The sequence below is a fragment of the Penaeus chinensis genome, chromosome 31 (genome assembly GCF_019202785.1).
Source record: "Penaeus chinensis breed Huanghai No. 1 chromosome 31, ASM1920278v2, whole genome shotgun sequence".
Lineage (NCBI taxonomy): Eukaryota > Metazoa > Arthropoda > Malacostraca > Decapoda > Penaeidae > Penaeus > Penaeus chinensis.
In genome coordinates this window covers 33,817,616-33,832,615 of record NC_061849.1, presented here as the reverse complement: position 1 = coordinate 33,832,615, position 15,000 = coordinate 33,817,616, and the positions used below count along the sequence as shown (strand labels likewise).

The window sequence follows — 15,000 nt, the reverse complement described above, 5'->3', positions numbered from 1 at the left end:
TAATCTAAAGACACAAATGATAATGCCACAAATAAAGGAAAAAGATCACAGAAACCACTCACAGCCTTATTCCACTTGGTGTTCCTGAGCTTCAGCTCTGTCTTGCTGTGCATATTGAGGTGAAAACAATGTATCCCAGGGGGTATTGGGGACAGAGCCCCCATCAACTCTCACCTTGGGCAGTGCCCAAAGTGCACACCCAATCACAGCAACATTTAGAAGGTGATAAAGGTTAGTAAGTAGCCAACCAAACTGGAAAGTGAGGCTCTGTATGCTGGGATCCCATGTATGAGGAGGGTTTGTTGTAGCAAATACTGGTCATACTGGTCAAACTGTATATTTTAGTAAATTATGTAAAGTCTAAATTAGACTACACAAGATACATCAAATCAAAAGATATTCAATGTCATTCAACAAATCATGATTTTCAAGTACACTTAGTATGAACCGGGTATGACTGCAGTGCAAAGATTATAGTATTTTGGGTGTGCAGTTAGGGCAGGGCAATCCAAATCAGTTCACCTGTAAACACCCCTATAGTCTAACCATAAAGGCATCCTCACATACAATATGTCTAACTATATATGGTAAAGGCAGTCTCACATTCATTATGTAGCAATGCATCCATCTGCCCCCAAAGTTAAGAAATGTTTTCCGATAAAGTTTATTTTGGATAAATTGTCAGGTGATAAGGAGCTTGATGATTTTGTTAGGAGACATTTGCTTGTATAGAAAAATAGCATATTACGGCCATTTACTATTCGATGTTAGCTGCAGATACAAGACTTATATGGGTATGGGGTCATAAAGGATATCAATTTACGATTAGGAATTATTGTAATTACCGCAGTAATTATTCCTGTATATTTTGCTCTGGTTGCAAGAAAAAAATGTCAGTAAAGTTCTTTTCATGTATGTTTACAAAAGGTTTGTGTATATCTATATCTATATCTATATATACATATATAAATATATATACATATGTATAAACATATATGTATATATATATGTGTATACATACATATATATACATATATATATATATATATATATATATATATATGTACATATACATATATATATATATATATATATATATATATATATATATATATATATATATATATATATATGTACATATACATATATATATGTACATATACATATATATATGTACATATACATATATATATATGTACATATACATATATATATATATATATATATATATATATATATATATATATATGTACATATACATATATATATATATGTACATATACATATATATATATATATATATATATATATATATATATATATATATATATATATATATATGTACATATACATATATATGTATATATACATACATATATATATATTTTTTTTTTTTTTTTTTTTTATGGATGTTGTAGGGGTACCAAATATGCAAAAATGTATTGTTATGAGTTAATATTTCTCACTTTCAGGGAACTTTTAGAAAACAGCATCGCTCCCAAACCACAGAGGCTGTCCACTCATGAACAGGCCCAGCTTATTGACCTTCTAATCCATAAAGACACAGAATTGAAGGAAACTATAAAGGTGATAAACAACTTGTTTCCCTCAGAATTGTACTATACAGTTCCTTCCATGATGTATTGTTTTTTGCTTCTCTCGTGAATGTTTGAAGATAGATAGATAATAGAACAAAATATTTATTTTTGATGTTCGAGTAATTAAACTTGTTCCTTTTTTTTTTTTCCTTTTCTTTTTTTTTAATTATTATTATTATTATTATTATTATTATTATTATTATTATTATTACTGCAAATATCTATGTCTCTGCTGGTAAATGATATCAAGAGTAGAAGCTAAGCATGTAGCCAGTAAAAACACTATCATCCGACAGTTGGCCAGTGACCAAGCGAGGATTGCGGAAATCATGGAGACGGTGCAAGCAGAAGTGGACAGGCATGACCAGATGATTTTGCAGCTAGAAAAGCAATTACATGATGCCCATCACACCTTAGTAAGAGATTGTTGTTTCCTCAGCTCTAAGAAACTTTACTGCTTGCTGCTGAAATGATACTGTAATGTTCATTATTGAGGGAATCTTGACATTATGAGCTATGCTTCAGTATCATATTTATATCAAACATTTACTGTAAGGGGTTGTATTTAGAGAAGTCATTTACTTTGTAAGGATTTATATTGTTGTTCTCTCCAGTATATGCTGTGTCAGTGCAGTTGTATCATGTGGAAAATAACTATTGTTAAAGAATTATGAATATTACCTTTGAACACACTAACCCATGTGTCTGTACTGAAATGTCAGTTTGTTTTAAGCTGTTGCATTCCCTTCTTTTTACTGCCAAATGATGGGAAGGGGAGATTGCACAGTGTTTGATCCAAATCATGGATGGATCTTACTATGCTTTAGAGAGTAAAGTTTCTTAGCTATGTTACTATTATATGAAATCCTGTCTTGGTATACAGAATTTATGGCCTTTTACTTGTTCATGATAAGCAAACAGTCTAGGCAAGACAGATAAGCTGCAGTCTTTCTTATATTTATTTTTTCAACAGTCTGTGGCATTGTACCAGGCAAGACAGAAACTGCAAAGCATTGCAAGAGCCAACAAAAGACCTGTCAACAGTGAAGAACTTATAAAATACGCACACAGAATCTCTTCCACGTACGCCGTCTCTGCACCAGACAATTGGCAGCAGGGTGATCCTAGAAGACCATACCCCACAGGTATTGTAGACTGATTTGAGGAAAACACTAAAAAACTTGGGACATTTTGTGTGTGTGTGTGTGTGTGTGAGTATTTATCGAAAAGATTCAAAGCAGAATACTGTGCCAGAAAAGAAATTTAATCTTTAAGACAGATTACAATGTAATATGTTGTATGCTTAAAAATTGACATACTTAGAAATTCTTTAGTAAGGTTCCTTTATTACGATACAGGGCTCGCTACTGCAGGAAGAGTATTGTTATCAAGAATGTGCTTTTAAAATATCTTAGCCATGGAATGAGAAGAGAAGTTCACTGGTATTGAATGTCATTTTCTTTTTCTTTTCTCGCCATCCATCCCGATTTATGCAGATTTTGATTAGCCAGTCCATCTCACCCCTTCATCTGCAACAGCTTCCTTTCCTGTTTTCTGAATATTTGATATGACCTGACATCTTTATCCCTTGTTTACAGACTTGGAAATGCGTGCTGGTTACTTAGGTCAGAACGGGCAGCTCCTCCATACCCAGTCCCACCTGTCTGACCCGATGACGAGAGGCCACCACACCGGTAAGTACGGTGCGTTCCTCAACCATTTTGCCATTTCGATGTTGTGTTCTTGTGGTGTTGTTTTCATTTGAAAAAAAAAAATTGGCTCTACTTTTTGGGCAAAGTCAGATTATGCATGTGTTAGAAGGATTGGTGTAGTTTTTTTGTTTTTTTCTGTATATTTTGCTCTTGCTGTAGTTTTTTTGTTTTTTTTTTCTGTATATTTTGCTCTTGTTGTAGTTTTTTTGTTTTTTTTGCTGTATATTTTGCTCTTGTAGTTTTTTTTGTTTATATCATTGTTGTTGATGTTGTTGTTCTATGATATCCATGCATAGATTGATTGGTAGATTGTTAGATAGATATAAAAACAAGAATAGCTTGCTGTTGCAAATGTAGTTGTTAGATTTGTGTATTAATGTTTTGGTTATACCAGAACACTAAATTGTATAAATTTTTTATCTCTGAAAAATATAAAACAAGGAAACAGTAATGGTAATATATCTTCATATGATCTTTTTCCTATATGTTTTCCAGTTTTCATTGCTTCATACCTCTATAATATTACCAAATAATATTAGAATACCCCACGGTAAGTTTGAAGGCAATCAAATAAGAATAAAAAATCTGCAGGCTATTTTAGTGTGTGGTGTTTTTTCCTGGTGTATGTTAACAAGGCCTAGGTATTCGCTGCTGTAAATTCTCCAAAAAGAAGTAAATTTTAAAAGTCGTGGCAGAGTTTGTAGATTGATATTATGCAGCATCCCTCTAAGAGTCTGCACTTGGATTGAGGGTACCTTTCAGTGCAGCTTATAAACAGTATGAACAGGTACTTGATACAACTTGATGTAGCTGCAACGTGCTGGCAAATATATTACCATTATGTCTGGCATGTGGCTCCTAAGCTGATTAGCTGTGCCCTTACTGACAACAGGAATTCCAGCAAAAGTGATGAGGAAAGTAATAGTTATACAACACAGCAGAAAGGGCAGATGGTCAACTGTGGGAGATTCCTAGACATTGATAAGAATGAAGTCAAGGTTGGAGGATTTAACAGCATATGAATCTTGGCTCCTCTCTGATTTATTGGGTCTGATTAGCCCATAGGATTAACTTCAAACTCCTTCAGAGGTGGGGCATAAAGTCCCTGAATGTATTGGAAAAACAATATTTACAAATGTGGCTGACTTACAAAATAACAGAGAATTCAGTATGATTACAGACTACATTCAGCATTGTGAAAATGAAAGGCAGAGACATGCAGCTACACAAGTTGTAGAGAAACATATAAGTGTGTATCTGATTACAATGACAGTTTCTCCACTAAAAAGACTCGCAGATTGTGATTATTTATTTGATTGCTTCCAAACTTTGCCTGGTGCATTCTGATGTTAATATAGTTGTGTCCTAGAGGTATAGAACAAAGAAAATTGGAAGTTGAGCATTTTTTTTAAACTTTAGGAGTGAACCAGTTAATAATTTTACATAATGAAGGATAATAACATGTATTGTTTTGCCTGTTGACTGCCTATGATCATTACCTTACATTATCCAATTTCCAGAGCCAACATCAGCAGGCATCGGAGGAACTTTCAGCTGGCAGCCTTCTGGAGACTTGCAGGTTCATGTGGGAGGCCATACAGCAGTAGTGGAAAAGAAAGAGCAGGAGGACGTTGAGGTTATGAGCTCAGATTCCTCCTCCTCTTCTTCATCCGATTCTCAGTGACAACACCAGTCTGGATGCCAGATTACCTGATATCCATATTCAGGACCATTCCAAAGATATCAAATCTGTTTCGTATCATCATGCAAGGGTGCAACGTGAAGTGCCCCTTGGCCTCAGGAAAATCATTTCAGGCCCAGGCCAACATTGCTCTTCATTAGAGAAAGAGAACTTTGTGGAGTATCTGCTAAGTTTGTAAATAAGACTTTTGTCATGATCCAGTCTTTAAATGTACATTCTCTCTCTCTCTCTCTCTCTCTCTCTCTCTCTCTCTCTCTCTCTCTCTCTCTCTCTCTCTCTCTCTCTCTCTCTCTCTCTCTCTCTCTCTCTCTCTCTCTCTCTCTCTCTTCTTCTGTAAGAAATGTGAAAAGAAATCTCAGTATTTCTGTCTAATTAGTATATCTCAGAATGTAAACATTGGAATGATATTTCTTAAAATTCCGTGCTTATCTGATCGCAGCTTCTAGCATCTCTATTCGGGATATGTTCTGAGGAGTTAGATGCTTGAATTTAACACTGAATAAAGAAAGCTAATGAAGCTGATATGAAAATTGCTTATTCTGTTTACTCTGATCACAGGTACTGTAAATCTTGGCTTGTATAATTATTCATTCAGAATATTGATATTAGATGTGTGTAGATAGAATTCTTGTTAGTTCTCCAGAAAATGTAATTGGTACTTTATCAGTGTGTCTAATGGTCATGCTCTTGCTTTTAGGATAATGTACAATGACAAGATATTTGTAATTGTTCAAAGCATGTTTGTTTTACATAAAATGTTTCTCAACTTATCCTTTTCATATCAGAATATTGCAGAGACAATGTTATGGATGTACTTTTATACAAAGTTTATTATATAGTTTTCTAGCTAAACTTTGCAAGTTTGTGTCAAATGTAGCAGATTTCAGGACACAATCTTCCATGCACCTTGTTTTTAAATGGTTTAGTATCATTGTAAATAGGGACTATATTTTTTCAGAAGTAACTGACTGAATTTCCAGCAAGACATTTAAATCTAATTGAAGTATTTTTCATGCCAAGTAACTTTACCTTGTCGAAGTATCAGTTGGTAATGTACAAAAGAAAGTAATTGATTAATGTTCAAAAACTTGAGTCCTGGAGAAAGGTAGTGCTAGAGTATTAACAAGGATTGTGTAAAAAATATTTTGAGAGAGTAGTTATCATGACAAAATGTCTTCAGTAAGTATAACACAGATTACGTTAAATTCAATAAGCAGAAGACAGATTATGTTCAATCATATCTGAAGAAATACAACATAGGTAAGTATTCCGATGTAGTACAAGGCAACAGTTCATAACTTTGACATCAAGGGATTTTTGTGTATATTCACAAATAAAGCATATGTAAAAGTAGTGTGTGTTCTTATATCCAATGAGAACTTCATATTCAGTTAGTTTAAGGGGAATATAACATTTGAAACCTTCCTCCCCTTCACCCTTTTATTTCTTTTCTTTTCTTCTAAAAAAAATAAATGAATAAAAGTCAGTAGTGTGTTATGTTGGTAAAACTACAAAGGATCTAATCCTCATCTATTTAATGCCTTTCTCCCACATTTGTGTGTGTGTGTGTGTGTGTGTGTGTGTGTGTGTGTGTGTGTGTGTGTGTGTGTGTGTGTGTGTGTGTGTGTGTGTGTGTGTGTGTGTGTGTGTGTGTGTGTGTGTGTGTGTGGTGTTATGTGTGGTGTATGTGTGGTGTGTGTATGGTGTGTGTGTGTGTGTGTGTGTGGTGTGTGTGTGTGTGTGTGTGTGTGTGTGTGTGTGTGTGTGTGTGTGTGTGTGTGTGTGTGTGTGTGTGTGTGGTGTGTATGTGTGGTGTATGTGTGGTGTGTGTATGGTGTGTGTGTAAGTGTGTGTGTGTGTGTGTGTGTGTGTGGTGTGTGTGTTTGGTGTGTGTGTGTGTGTGTGTGTGTGTGTGTGTGTGTGTGTGTGTGTGTGTGTGTGTGTGTGTGTGTGTGTGTGTGTATGTGTGTGTGTGTGTGTGTATGGTGTATGGTGTATGGTGTATGGTGTGTGTGTGTGTGTGTGTGTGTGTATGGTGTATGGTGTATGGTGTGTGTGTGTGTGTGTGTGTGTGTGTGTGTGTGTGTGTGTGTGTGTGTGTGTGTGTGTGTGTGTGTGTGTGTGTGTGTGTGTGTGTGTGTGTGGAGCCATGAATCTTTTAATGTATACAAAGATTTCAAGTTTAGATACTTGTACCCATTCAGATTTACTGCTTGTCAAAATTTAATTTACAGAAATTCTAGATTGACTGAAATATTAGGTTATAATAATTATCTTTTTCATCATCATCATCATTGGGGAGCTAACGCTGGCAGGGGTGCATAGCCTAATGGTGAGCCGCCAGGCAGGGGCCCGGCCATCTCTTGCTCTTCATGACAGGTTTGATCGAGATTGAGACAAATTTCCAAAGCACAAAATAGCGTTTCACTACCATATAGTAAAACTGCCAGTACCAGGTCCTTGAAGACACCTAGCTTGGTCCTTCTGCACAGGTACCGGCATCTCCAAATACTCTTGTCAAGAGATTTCATGACCCCTGCTGCCAGGCCAATCCGTCTACTGACTTCCTGGTCTGAGAGTCATGAACTGCACTACTGAGGTATATAAAGCTCTCTGTGATCTCGATGTTCTCACTGCAAGCAAGTACCAACTGAACAGGAGCTCCTAGCAGGCCCCCAAAACACTGGATCTTGGTGTTGGTCCAGGAGATCTCTAGCCCCAGGGGCTTCGCTTCATTGCTAAATGCATCAAGTGTTGATGTAGTATTATTGGATTTGTATAAAATATTCAAAGCTTTTGATTTTAACTTGATGCCTAAGCTGTATCGAAATATGAAAATATTGGCTTTTCAGTAATATTATTATGCAGAAAGACCAATCATTACTGTGACACCTCACCTTGTGTGTCCCCCCCAATCCTTTGCCCGTTGTTGTCATGGGGGGGCTTAGGAGACGAAGACTGAGACCCAATGATGGGGAACTCCTCAACCTTGGGACTCAGCCATCGACTCAACTAATTTTGCAAAGTCTTTTTTCCCACTCATACTTTTCGTTTCAGTTTCTTCATCAATCCCTTATACTATCCACCTCCTAAGGTGTGAGAGCTGTGCTGAAAGGATGAAAGGCTGACTTTATGTCAGTCCTGAACGGCCTGAGGGAACCATGGGCACGGTATTCCCCTGCCATACCTGGCCCTTACCCCTCAAGAGGACCCTGAGGGGTGGACTATTTTTTTCCCCAACATACTCCAGGCTTATCATGGCCAATAATGAAGACATAACCCCAATCTTAGGGGCAATGAGGCTTGCCCCTTTATCAAATAGCCCCAATCCCAGCTCTCCTTTGACCACGGCTCCGAACACTGCAACAACTCCCCCATCATCAATGCATACTAGTACAGTACCCTAATCAACAACCAACCCCCAGGAGACATTTCTACTCTCCCAACATGCTCAACTTCAACACCTTTACTCCCACAACCTTCTTCATCAACCATCCCATCTCCCCTTATTGCCCACCTCCCCGTAACACTACCCCCCTCAACACTACTCCCTCCTCCACACGTCCCCGCACTTCTACTACCCCCACCTCTACAAGAATCCTAAATACTCTATTAAGCCCAGCCAAATGGGACCGATTTTTCGTGATCCCTCCCACAGCTCCCTACTCTCAAAACACCCTCCTCTTCCAACAATGCCTCCAAAAACAAGTAGGCAAAGTCTCTTTCCGTAGCCGACGCGACCACTCCCGTCTTGTCACAGTAACAACTGAAAACGAAGCTATAGCATTAACAAAACTAACTGATCTATGTGGTAATCCCATCCCTACAGAACCTCATCCAACCCTCAATACTTGCACTGGAACTGTCTCTATCTCCCCAACAGATTGCCCAATCCATGACAAAGAATGGTCAGATTGTGGAGAGGACTTACTCGCTTGTCTCACAGACTATGATGCAACATATGTACAATGCTACTCCATTCCTCCCAGAGGAAATCGTAAGAAATCCATCAACATTGCCAAAATTACTTTCCGTAGACCTGACCTTCCCTGAAATGTTTACATAGGTGGGGAATCCCTACCTGTCCGACCATACCAACCTCCTCCTCGTCAGTGCCAAAATTGTTGGCATTTAGGACATCCTGCCAAACATTGTCGTTCCACAGCCAGATGCCCGCTATGTGCCCAACCTCGCCATACTCGATCAAATTGCTCTGCACAATCACGCACATGTGCAAACTGTGGCGGCCCCCATAATGTATTTTATAGAGGCTGCCCCACCTACAAATTTGAGTCTGAGGTAGCAACTCTCAGATTCAGACTTGGACTCACTCTACGTGAAGCCAGACAGGAAGCACGTCGACAAGGCTTTTCTCTTACCCCCTACTCCAGTAATGTCGCTCACTCTGACAATCCCCCTACCTCCCAAGCTCCTACACCCTCTCCTAAACCCAACCCCCCTCCATCTAACTTCCCCTCTTCTACCTCCTACCTTCCCCAGTCAAATTCTTTTGCCATCCTAAACCCAGACACTCCAATCTCTACCCAATCAAATTCTTTTGCTATCCTAAATCCAGACACCCCAATCTCTACTACAGCCCCAACACCTTCTCCTCTCCCTCCCCGCACTACCCGCAGCAGACAGAATAAACGTTCCACCCCCTCTTCCCCTACCTCACAATCACCTCCACCTTCCTTTGCCCCTATTCAGACACCAGACTTCTCTTCCCCCCCTCACAAGAAAACCTTTATCTCACAAAACTCCCCAACCAACTCCACTACAGAAACTCTTGAAGATATCCAGAACTACATAATCGAGTCCCAAACTAATACTCATCCACCTTCAAATTCTACAACTCCCGCTCCCTCCACACTCAAAGTGACTGCCGATATCCATCCTCCTCCTACTCATATTCTCCCTACACCCAATCCTCCTACCCCATCCCAACAAAACCCATTCCCCCTGACTCCAGCCCCACCTATATTAACCCTCCCACTATCCCCTCTACCTCCCGACACCCCTCCTGATACAACACCACCTCCCCAACCTCATTCTTTATCCCACCCTCTAGCACCTTCCCCTTCAAATTCTACAACACGCACTGCAATCTTTGCCAGTAAATCAACGAAAGTATAACTATCCTTCATTGGAACATTCGCGGTTTCCGAATGTTCCTCTTTCAGTCCCACATATTCTATTGTCATGCCCACGTCCTCCCTACATAGACATCCCAACTTATCAGACATCCTTACAGAATCTCACACTTTCTGCTTTGACAACCTGTTTTCCTTCCTCAAACGCATATATATCCTTCACTTGATCTAACCCCTTTACATTACGTCATCCGACCCTAACCCATTCACTCACCAATTCCTTAACCCAGCTTTAACAACTAATCACTAACCCAACCATCCTTCACAAACATAAACTATAGTGCTATATGACCTTAGATGTCTAGCACATTTATTGCTTTTAACCATTATTAACCTCACCTTGTGTTCAACATACACCGAAAGTGTTTTCCTCTTATGTTAAACCCAGTCTGTTTGAAGATTTTTTTTTTTTTTTTTTTTTATAAAACTTATTGGTTAATTATATACTGTATGTATTTACTTTCTATATAGTTGTTTCTGCTTTAGCACAAATAATAAGGTTACATTACAGTATGAATTGTAGTGTAGGGAACGAGCAGTTCTTGAACTGGTAAACATGTGGTTGTTTTATATCTAATTTCTGAATGTCAAGATATTCACATTTATTAAATTGTTGCTAACAATATTAAAATCACCATCTATGATTATTTGTGTAATAATTTGCCACTGCCAAGACATTAACCATATATGCAGATACTCTAACAATGATACCAATAAAACACTATTTGCAAGTTAATTCTCTCAGGTGTAGGCAATGTGATAAATTTCCCCAATTCCTTGTAAATAACCAGGCCATCAGATGTGTTTTTCCAAGAGTTGTGAAAGGTAATCACGGCAATGGGAGGTTAATGTGTGGAGTAGTGAAGAATGGGGTGGTAGACTTGGAAATTCCTCAACATTCTACTTTTTGATTTGCCAATTCACCTATCTTTACTACTTTGTGCATTATGAGATTATAATGGACATTAACACAGTAATGTGCACACAGATGAAAGGAAATATGAAAAGAAATTGAACGTAATGATTTGAATTCGTCAAGAGATCCTCTTCAGACAAAGCAAAAAACAAAAGGGAGCATTTCGTTTGAAATGTTACATTCACTTTCTTTTCACTCTGTGGCTGTATTTCCTTTTATTATACTAAAAATGCAGATAGTGAATGTGATTCCCAAAACTGTACTTGTCTTTTGGAATATATCAACCAGATGTGCCAATATCATTTTATTTTTAAAATACAAGTAATTACTAGTGGTGGGTGATGAATGGGGAAGGTTGGCGGCAGGAAGGGCATCCGGCAGTAAAAACAAGCCAAGATGCTGATCATTCTGCTGTGCTTGCCCCTGAGGGGAGATTTAAGCGGCCTCATATAAAGACGGGAGTGAACTATAGAAGAAGACTAGTGAAATTTCTCAGTAATTGATTATAGTTTCCAGTAATCGATTGCCAAGTGATTACTCCCATGACACCTGTTTTACTCTGCATGATGATGCAAGATATTTCTTGAACGAATGCTTGGTTTTGGAATAATAATTCTTGTTTTTTTTATAGAAAAAAATCGGCGCTTATTTACTCGCCTTGGTCCTTCAACGAGAGAGAGAGAGAGAGAGAGAGAGAGAGAGAGAGAGAGAGAGAGAGAGAGAGAGAGAGAGAGAGAGAGAGAGAGAGAGAGAGAGAGAGAGAGAGAGAGAGAGAGAGAGAGAGAGAGAGAGAGAGAGAGAGAGAGAGAGACAACACTAAAACCATAAATACCGTATACTCTACACAATATACCACTGCATAATCTATTTCCAGGCGAAAGTAATCGATCACTAATCGATTACTGATCGCAAAAGTAATCGAAGTAATCGATAAAAAAGGTATCGCCCTTCACTAGTAATTACAAAATCATTGTGATGCTCTCTTTTCCTCTTCCTCATATCCTTCATCTTCTTCCTTTCTTTTCCTTATCTCCCCTTTATCCTCTCTATTTTCCTCCCAAACTACAGATCTCTTAACGTCGGATTTACCGCGTCTTCAAAATATTATATTCAGGTGGTTCCTCTGGCATAACACGCGGAGAGGTGTATTGGCATCTGAAGCCACGAATTTGTACTCTCCTGAACCAGCGTCCTTCGTCAGGTAGAACACCGCAGGACTGGACGACGGCAGACTGTCCTCTATCAGGCCACTGTCCAGGGTGTAAGGTTCAGTGTGACTCCCGAAGTCCCAGACCGGAGACCCGTTGGCATCTCGTCGGAGGCCCACGTACATCTTCGAATTAGCTGAGGCTTGGTGGAGAGAAGCTGCTGTCAGGTTGGTAATCTTTCAAGATGATGGATTATTAAAACTTGTTCATATCATTGGCACTGACATTGATGACCTGGATGTGCTAGCTAGCTATCCATGCATCTGTCTATGTATATCTATATATCTATCCATCAGTCTAATCATGTATATATACAAATATAGATAGAAAGGTAGATAATAATAATATATATACATATATATATACATATATATACATATATATATACATATATATACATATATACATATATACATATGTACATATATATATATTTATATATATGTTATACTCGTTTCTGTTTATGATACATCTATGAACGTATGTATATAATGTATCTATTTATTTATCCATCTATGTATCTATCTATCTATCTACTTATCTATTTATCAATCATCAACCATTCCTACCGGGAAGCTGCTCCAATTCCATCTTCAAGATCTCCAGCTGGCCCGGCGTCCTGGCCACCGCAAGCGGACAGCCTGCTGCGTGCCAAGTCTTCTCCGATGCGGGTTGGTTGTAGTAGAGACCGTCGTTATACTGCGGCAGTTTCTGGTCTCCGGCTTCTGGGGCCAAGAAGGGACGAGAGAGAAATTGAGTGAAGGCGACGGGAGGTTTATATTTTTTTTATAGTGTGATTAATCTGCTAATACTTTTTTTTCTCTCTCTTTTTTTTTTCCTTTTCTTTTCTTTTTTCTATTCTTTATTTTTACCCTCCCAATCCCAAGCCGTGGAAGGGCTTAGGAGACGGAGACTGGGACCCAATGCTGGGGATCACCCCTGCCTTGGGCCTCAGCCCTTGACTCGACTAATTTTGCACGGTCTTTTTCCCTTCCTCTTTTCATTTCCATCTCTTCTCCAACCCCTTCTACTGTGTCCTTCCTAAGGTGTGAGAGCCGTGATGAAAGGATGAAAGGCTGACTTAGGGGCATTAAGGCTTATCAAATCCCTGCTGATTTCATTTCCGGTTCCCCGATCCCAGGCTCTCCTCTGACCACGACTCAGAACACTGCTAGTACTACCCCCTCCTCAGTACCTACTCTCATATTAGCCAAGTGCAAATCATCCATCCAGGTCAATACTCAACTTCCAGGAGACATTCTCCTCTCCCAACGGCCTCATCTCCCCCATCTCCCCAACTTCCTTCATCAACTACCCCGTCCTCCCTTATTAATACTCTGAAACTTTATTGTCCACCACTCCGCAGTACTACCTCTCTTAACACTACTCCCTCTTCCATATGTCCCCGTCCTTCTACTGCCCCCTCATCTACAAATATCTTTTTCGCAATCCCCCCACAGCCCCTTACTCTGACAACACTCTCCTCTCCCAGCAATGCCTCCAAAACAGGTAGGTAAATTATCCTTCCTCAGCTGCCCCGATCGTTCCCGCCTTGTCACAGTTACATCCGAATCCCCTGCCCAACCTCATCCTTCCCACAATACTTGCACCGGAACTGTCTCTATCTCCCCAACAAACTGGCCTGTCTACGACAAGGATTGGTCAGATTGTGGAGAAGGCTTACTCACGTGCTTCATGGACTATGAAGCTACACCATTCCCCGTAGAGGCCGTCGTAGGTCACCCACCAATATTGCCAAAATTACCCTCCGTGGATTTGACCTCCACTTTAATGTTTACATTGGCGGAGAGTCCTCCCTGTCCGACCATATGAACCTCCCCCTCGAATTGTTGACGTCTAGGCCATCCTGCTAAACGCTGCCTTATCTGTGCCCAACCTGGTCATAATCGATCAAACTTATCTGCGCAGTCACGCACGTGTGCTAATTGTGGCGGCTCCCATAATGTATTTCATGGGGGCCGCCCACCTACAAATTTGAATCGGAAGTTGTATCTCAGATTCAAACTTGGCCTCACGTTACGCGAAGCCAAACATGAAGCACGTCGACGAGGTTTCTTTCTCACTCCCTCCTCCAATAATTGCTCCCCCTCTCCCCTTTCTTCCCAAGATGTTTCTACATCTCCCCCAGCATCTCTTCCTCATCCCACTTTTGCCAATTTAAATCCCGTCACCCTAATGCCCTCCACTATTCCAGACACTCCAATCACTACTTCCCCGATACCTACCCCTCTTTCTCTTCGCCCAACTCATCGCACAAGACGTGTGTGCGTGTGCTTGTGAGTGTGCGTGTGTGTGAATGATAATAATAATAATAATAACAATAATAATAATAATAATAATGAGTTTATTGAATCTCATGCAGCCAAGAGTTGAAAATATACATAGAAATGCAGAAAACGAGAGACAAACTCTGTGGGTTAGAGAAAAAAAACGCCAACTACAATCTTCGAAAAGTGTAGTTGGCTTTTTTTTCTCTGACCCACAGAACTATATATACATAAACACTTATAAACAACAAACAACAAGATAAACAAACAATCTACTGGAAAAATAACAACAAAAGAAGCAACAGAAACAAAATAACAAAAGACAGCGCAAATACAGGTAAGCCAGGAGTGCTGGACTAGTAACTATGGACTAGTGCTCGTGGAGGAGGTGTGCTGGGTGGGCCATGGACTAGTGCTCGTGGA

The 15,000-nt window shown here is 39.4% G+C and overlaps 2 protein-coding genes across 3 annotated transcripts in view; one reads left to right on the top strand and one right to left on the bottom strand.

The window, feature by feature from the left end:
• Positions 1-6,365, top strand: part of LOC125042166 (mediator of RNA polymerase II transcription subunit 4-like) — an 8,161-nt gene extending 1,796 nt beyond the window's left edge. Inside the window, exons 2-6 of one of the 2 annotated variants that reach the window (XM_047637640.1) lie at positions 1,473-1,587; positions 1,895-2,014; positions 2,572-2,743; positions 3,197-3,292; positions 4,831-6,365. In XM_047637640.1, coding sequence (XP_047493596.1) covers positions 1,473-1,587; positions 1,895-2,014; positions 2,572-2,743; positions 3,197-3,292; positions 4,831-4,994 — 667 coding nt within the window. In that variant the 3' untranslated portion in view covers positions 4,995-6,365. Of the gene's footprint in view, positions 1-1,472; positions 1,588-1,894; positions 2,015-2,571; positions 2,744-3,196; positions 3,302-4,830 lie in introns of both variants that reach the window. The other variant, XM_047637639.1, reaches the window with a different exon arrangement.
• A 4,387-nt stretch (positions 6,366-10,752) lies between these two features.
• Positions 10,753-15,000, bottom strand: part of LOC125041957 — an 11,269-nt gene continuing 7,021 nt past the window's right edge. The window contains exons 3-4 of the mRNA XM_047637395.1: positions 12,859-13,014; positions 10,753-12,431 (exon numbers count right to left, since the gene is read on the bottom strand). Of these exons, the coding sequence (XP_047493351.1) occupies positions 12,178-12,431; positions 12,859-13,014 (410 nt within the window). The 3' untranslated portion in view covers positions 10,753-12,177. The remainder of the gene's footprint in view (positions 12,432-12,858; positions 13,015-15,000) is intronic.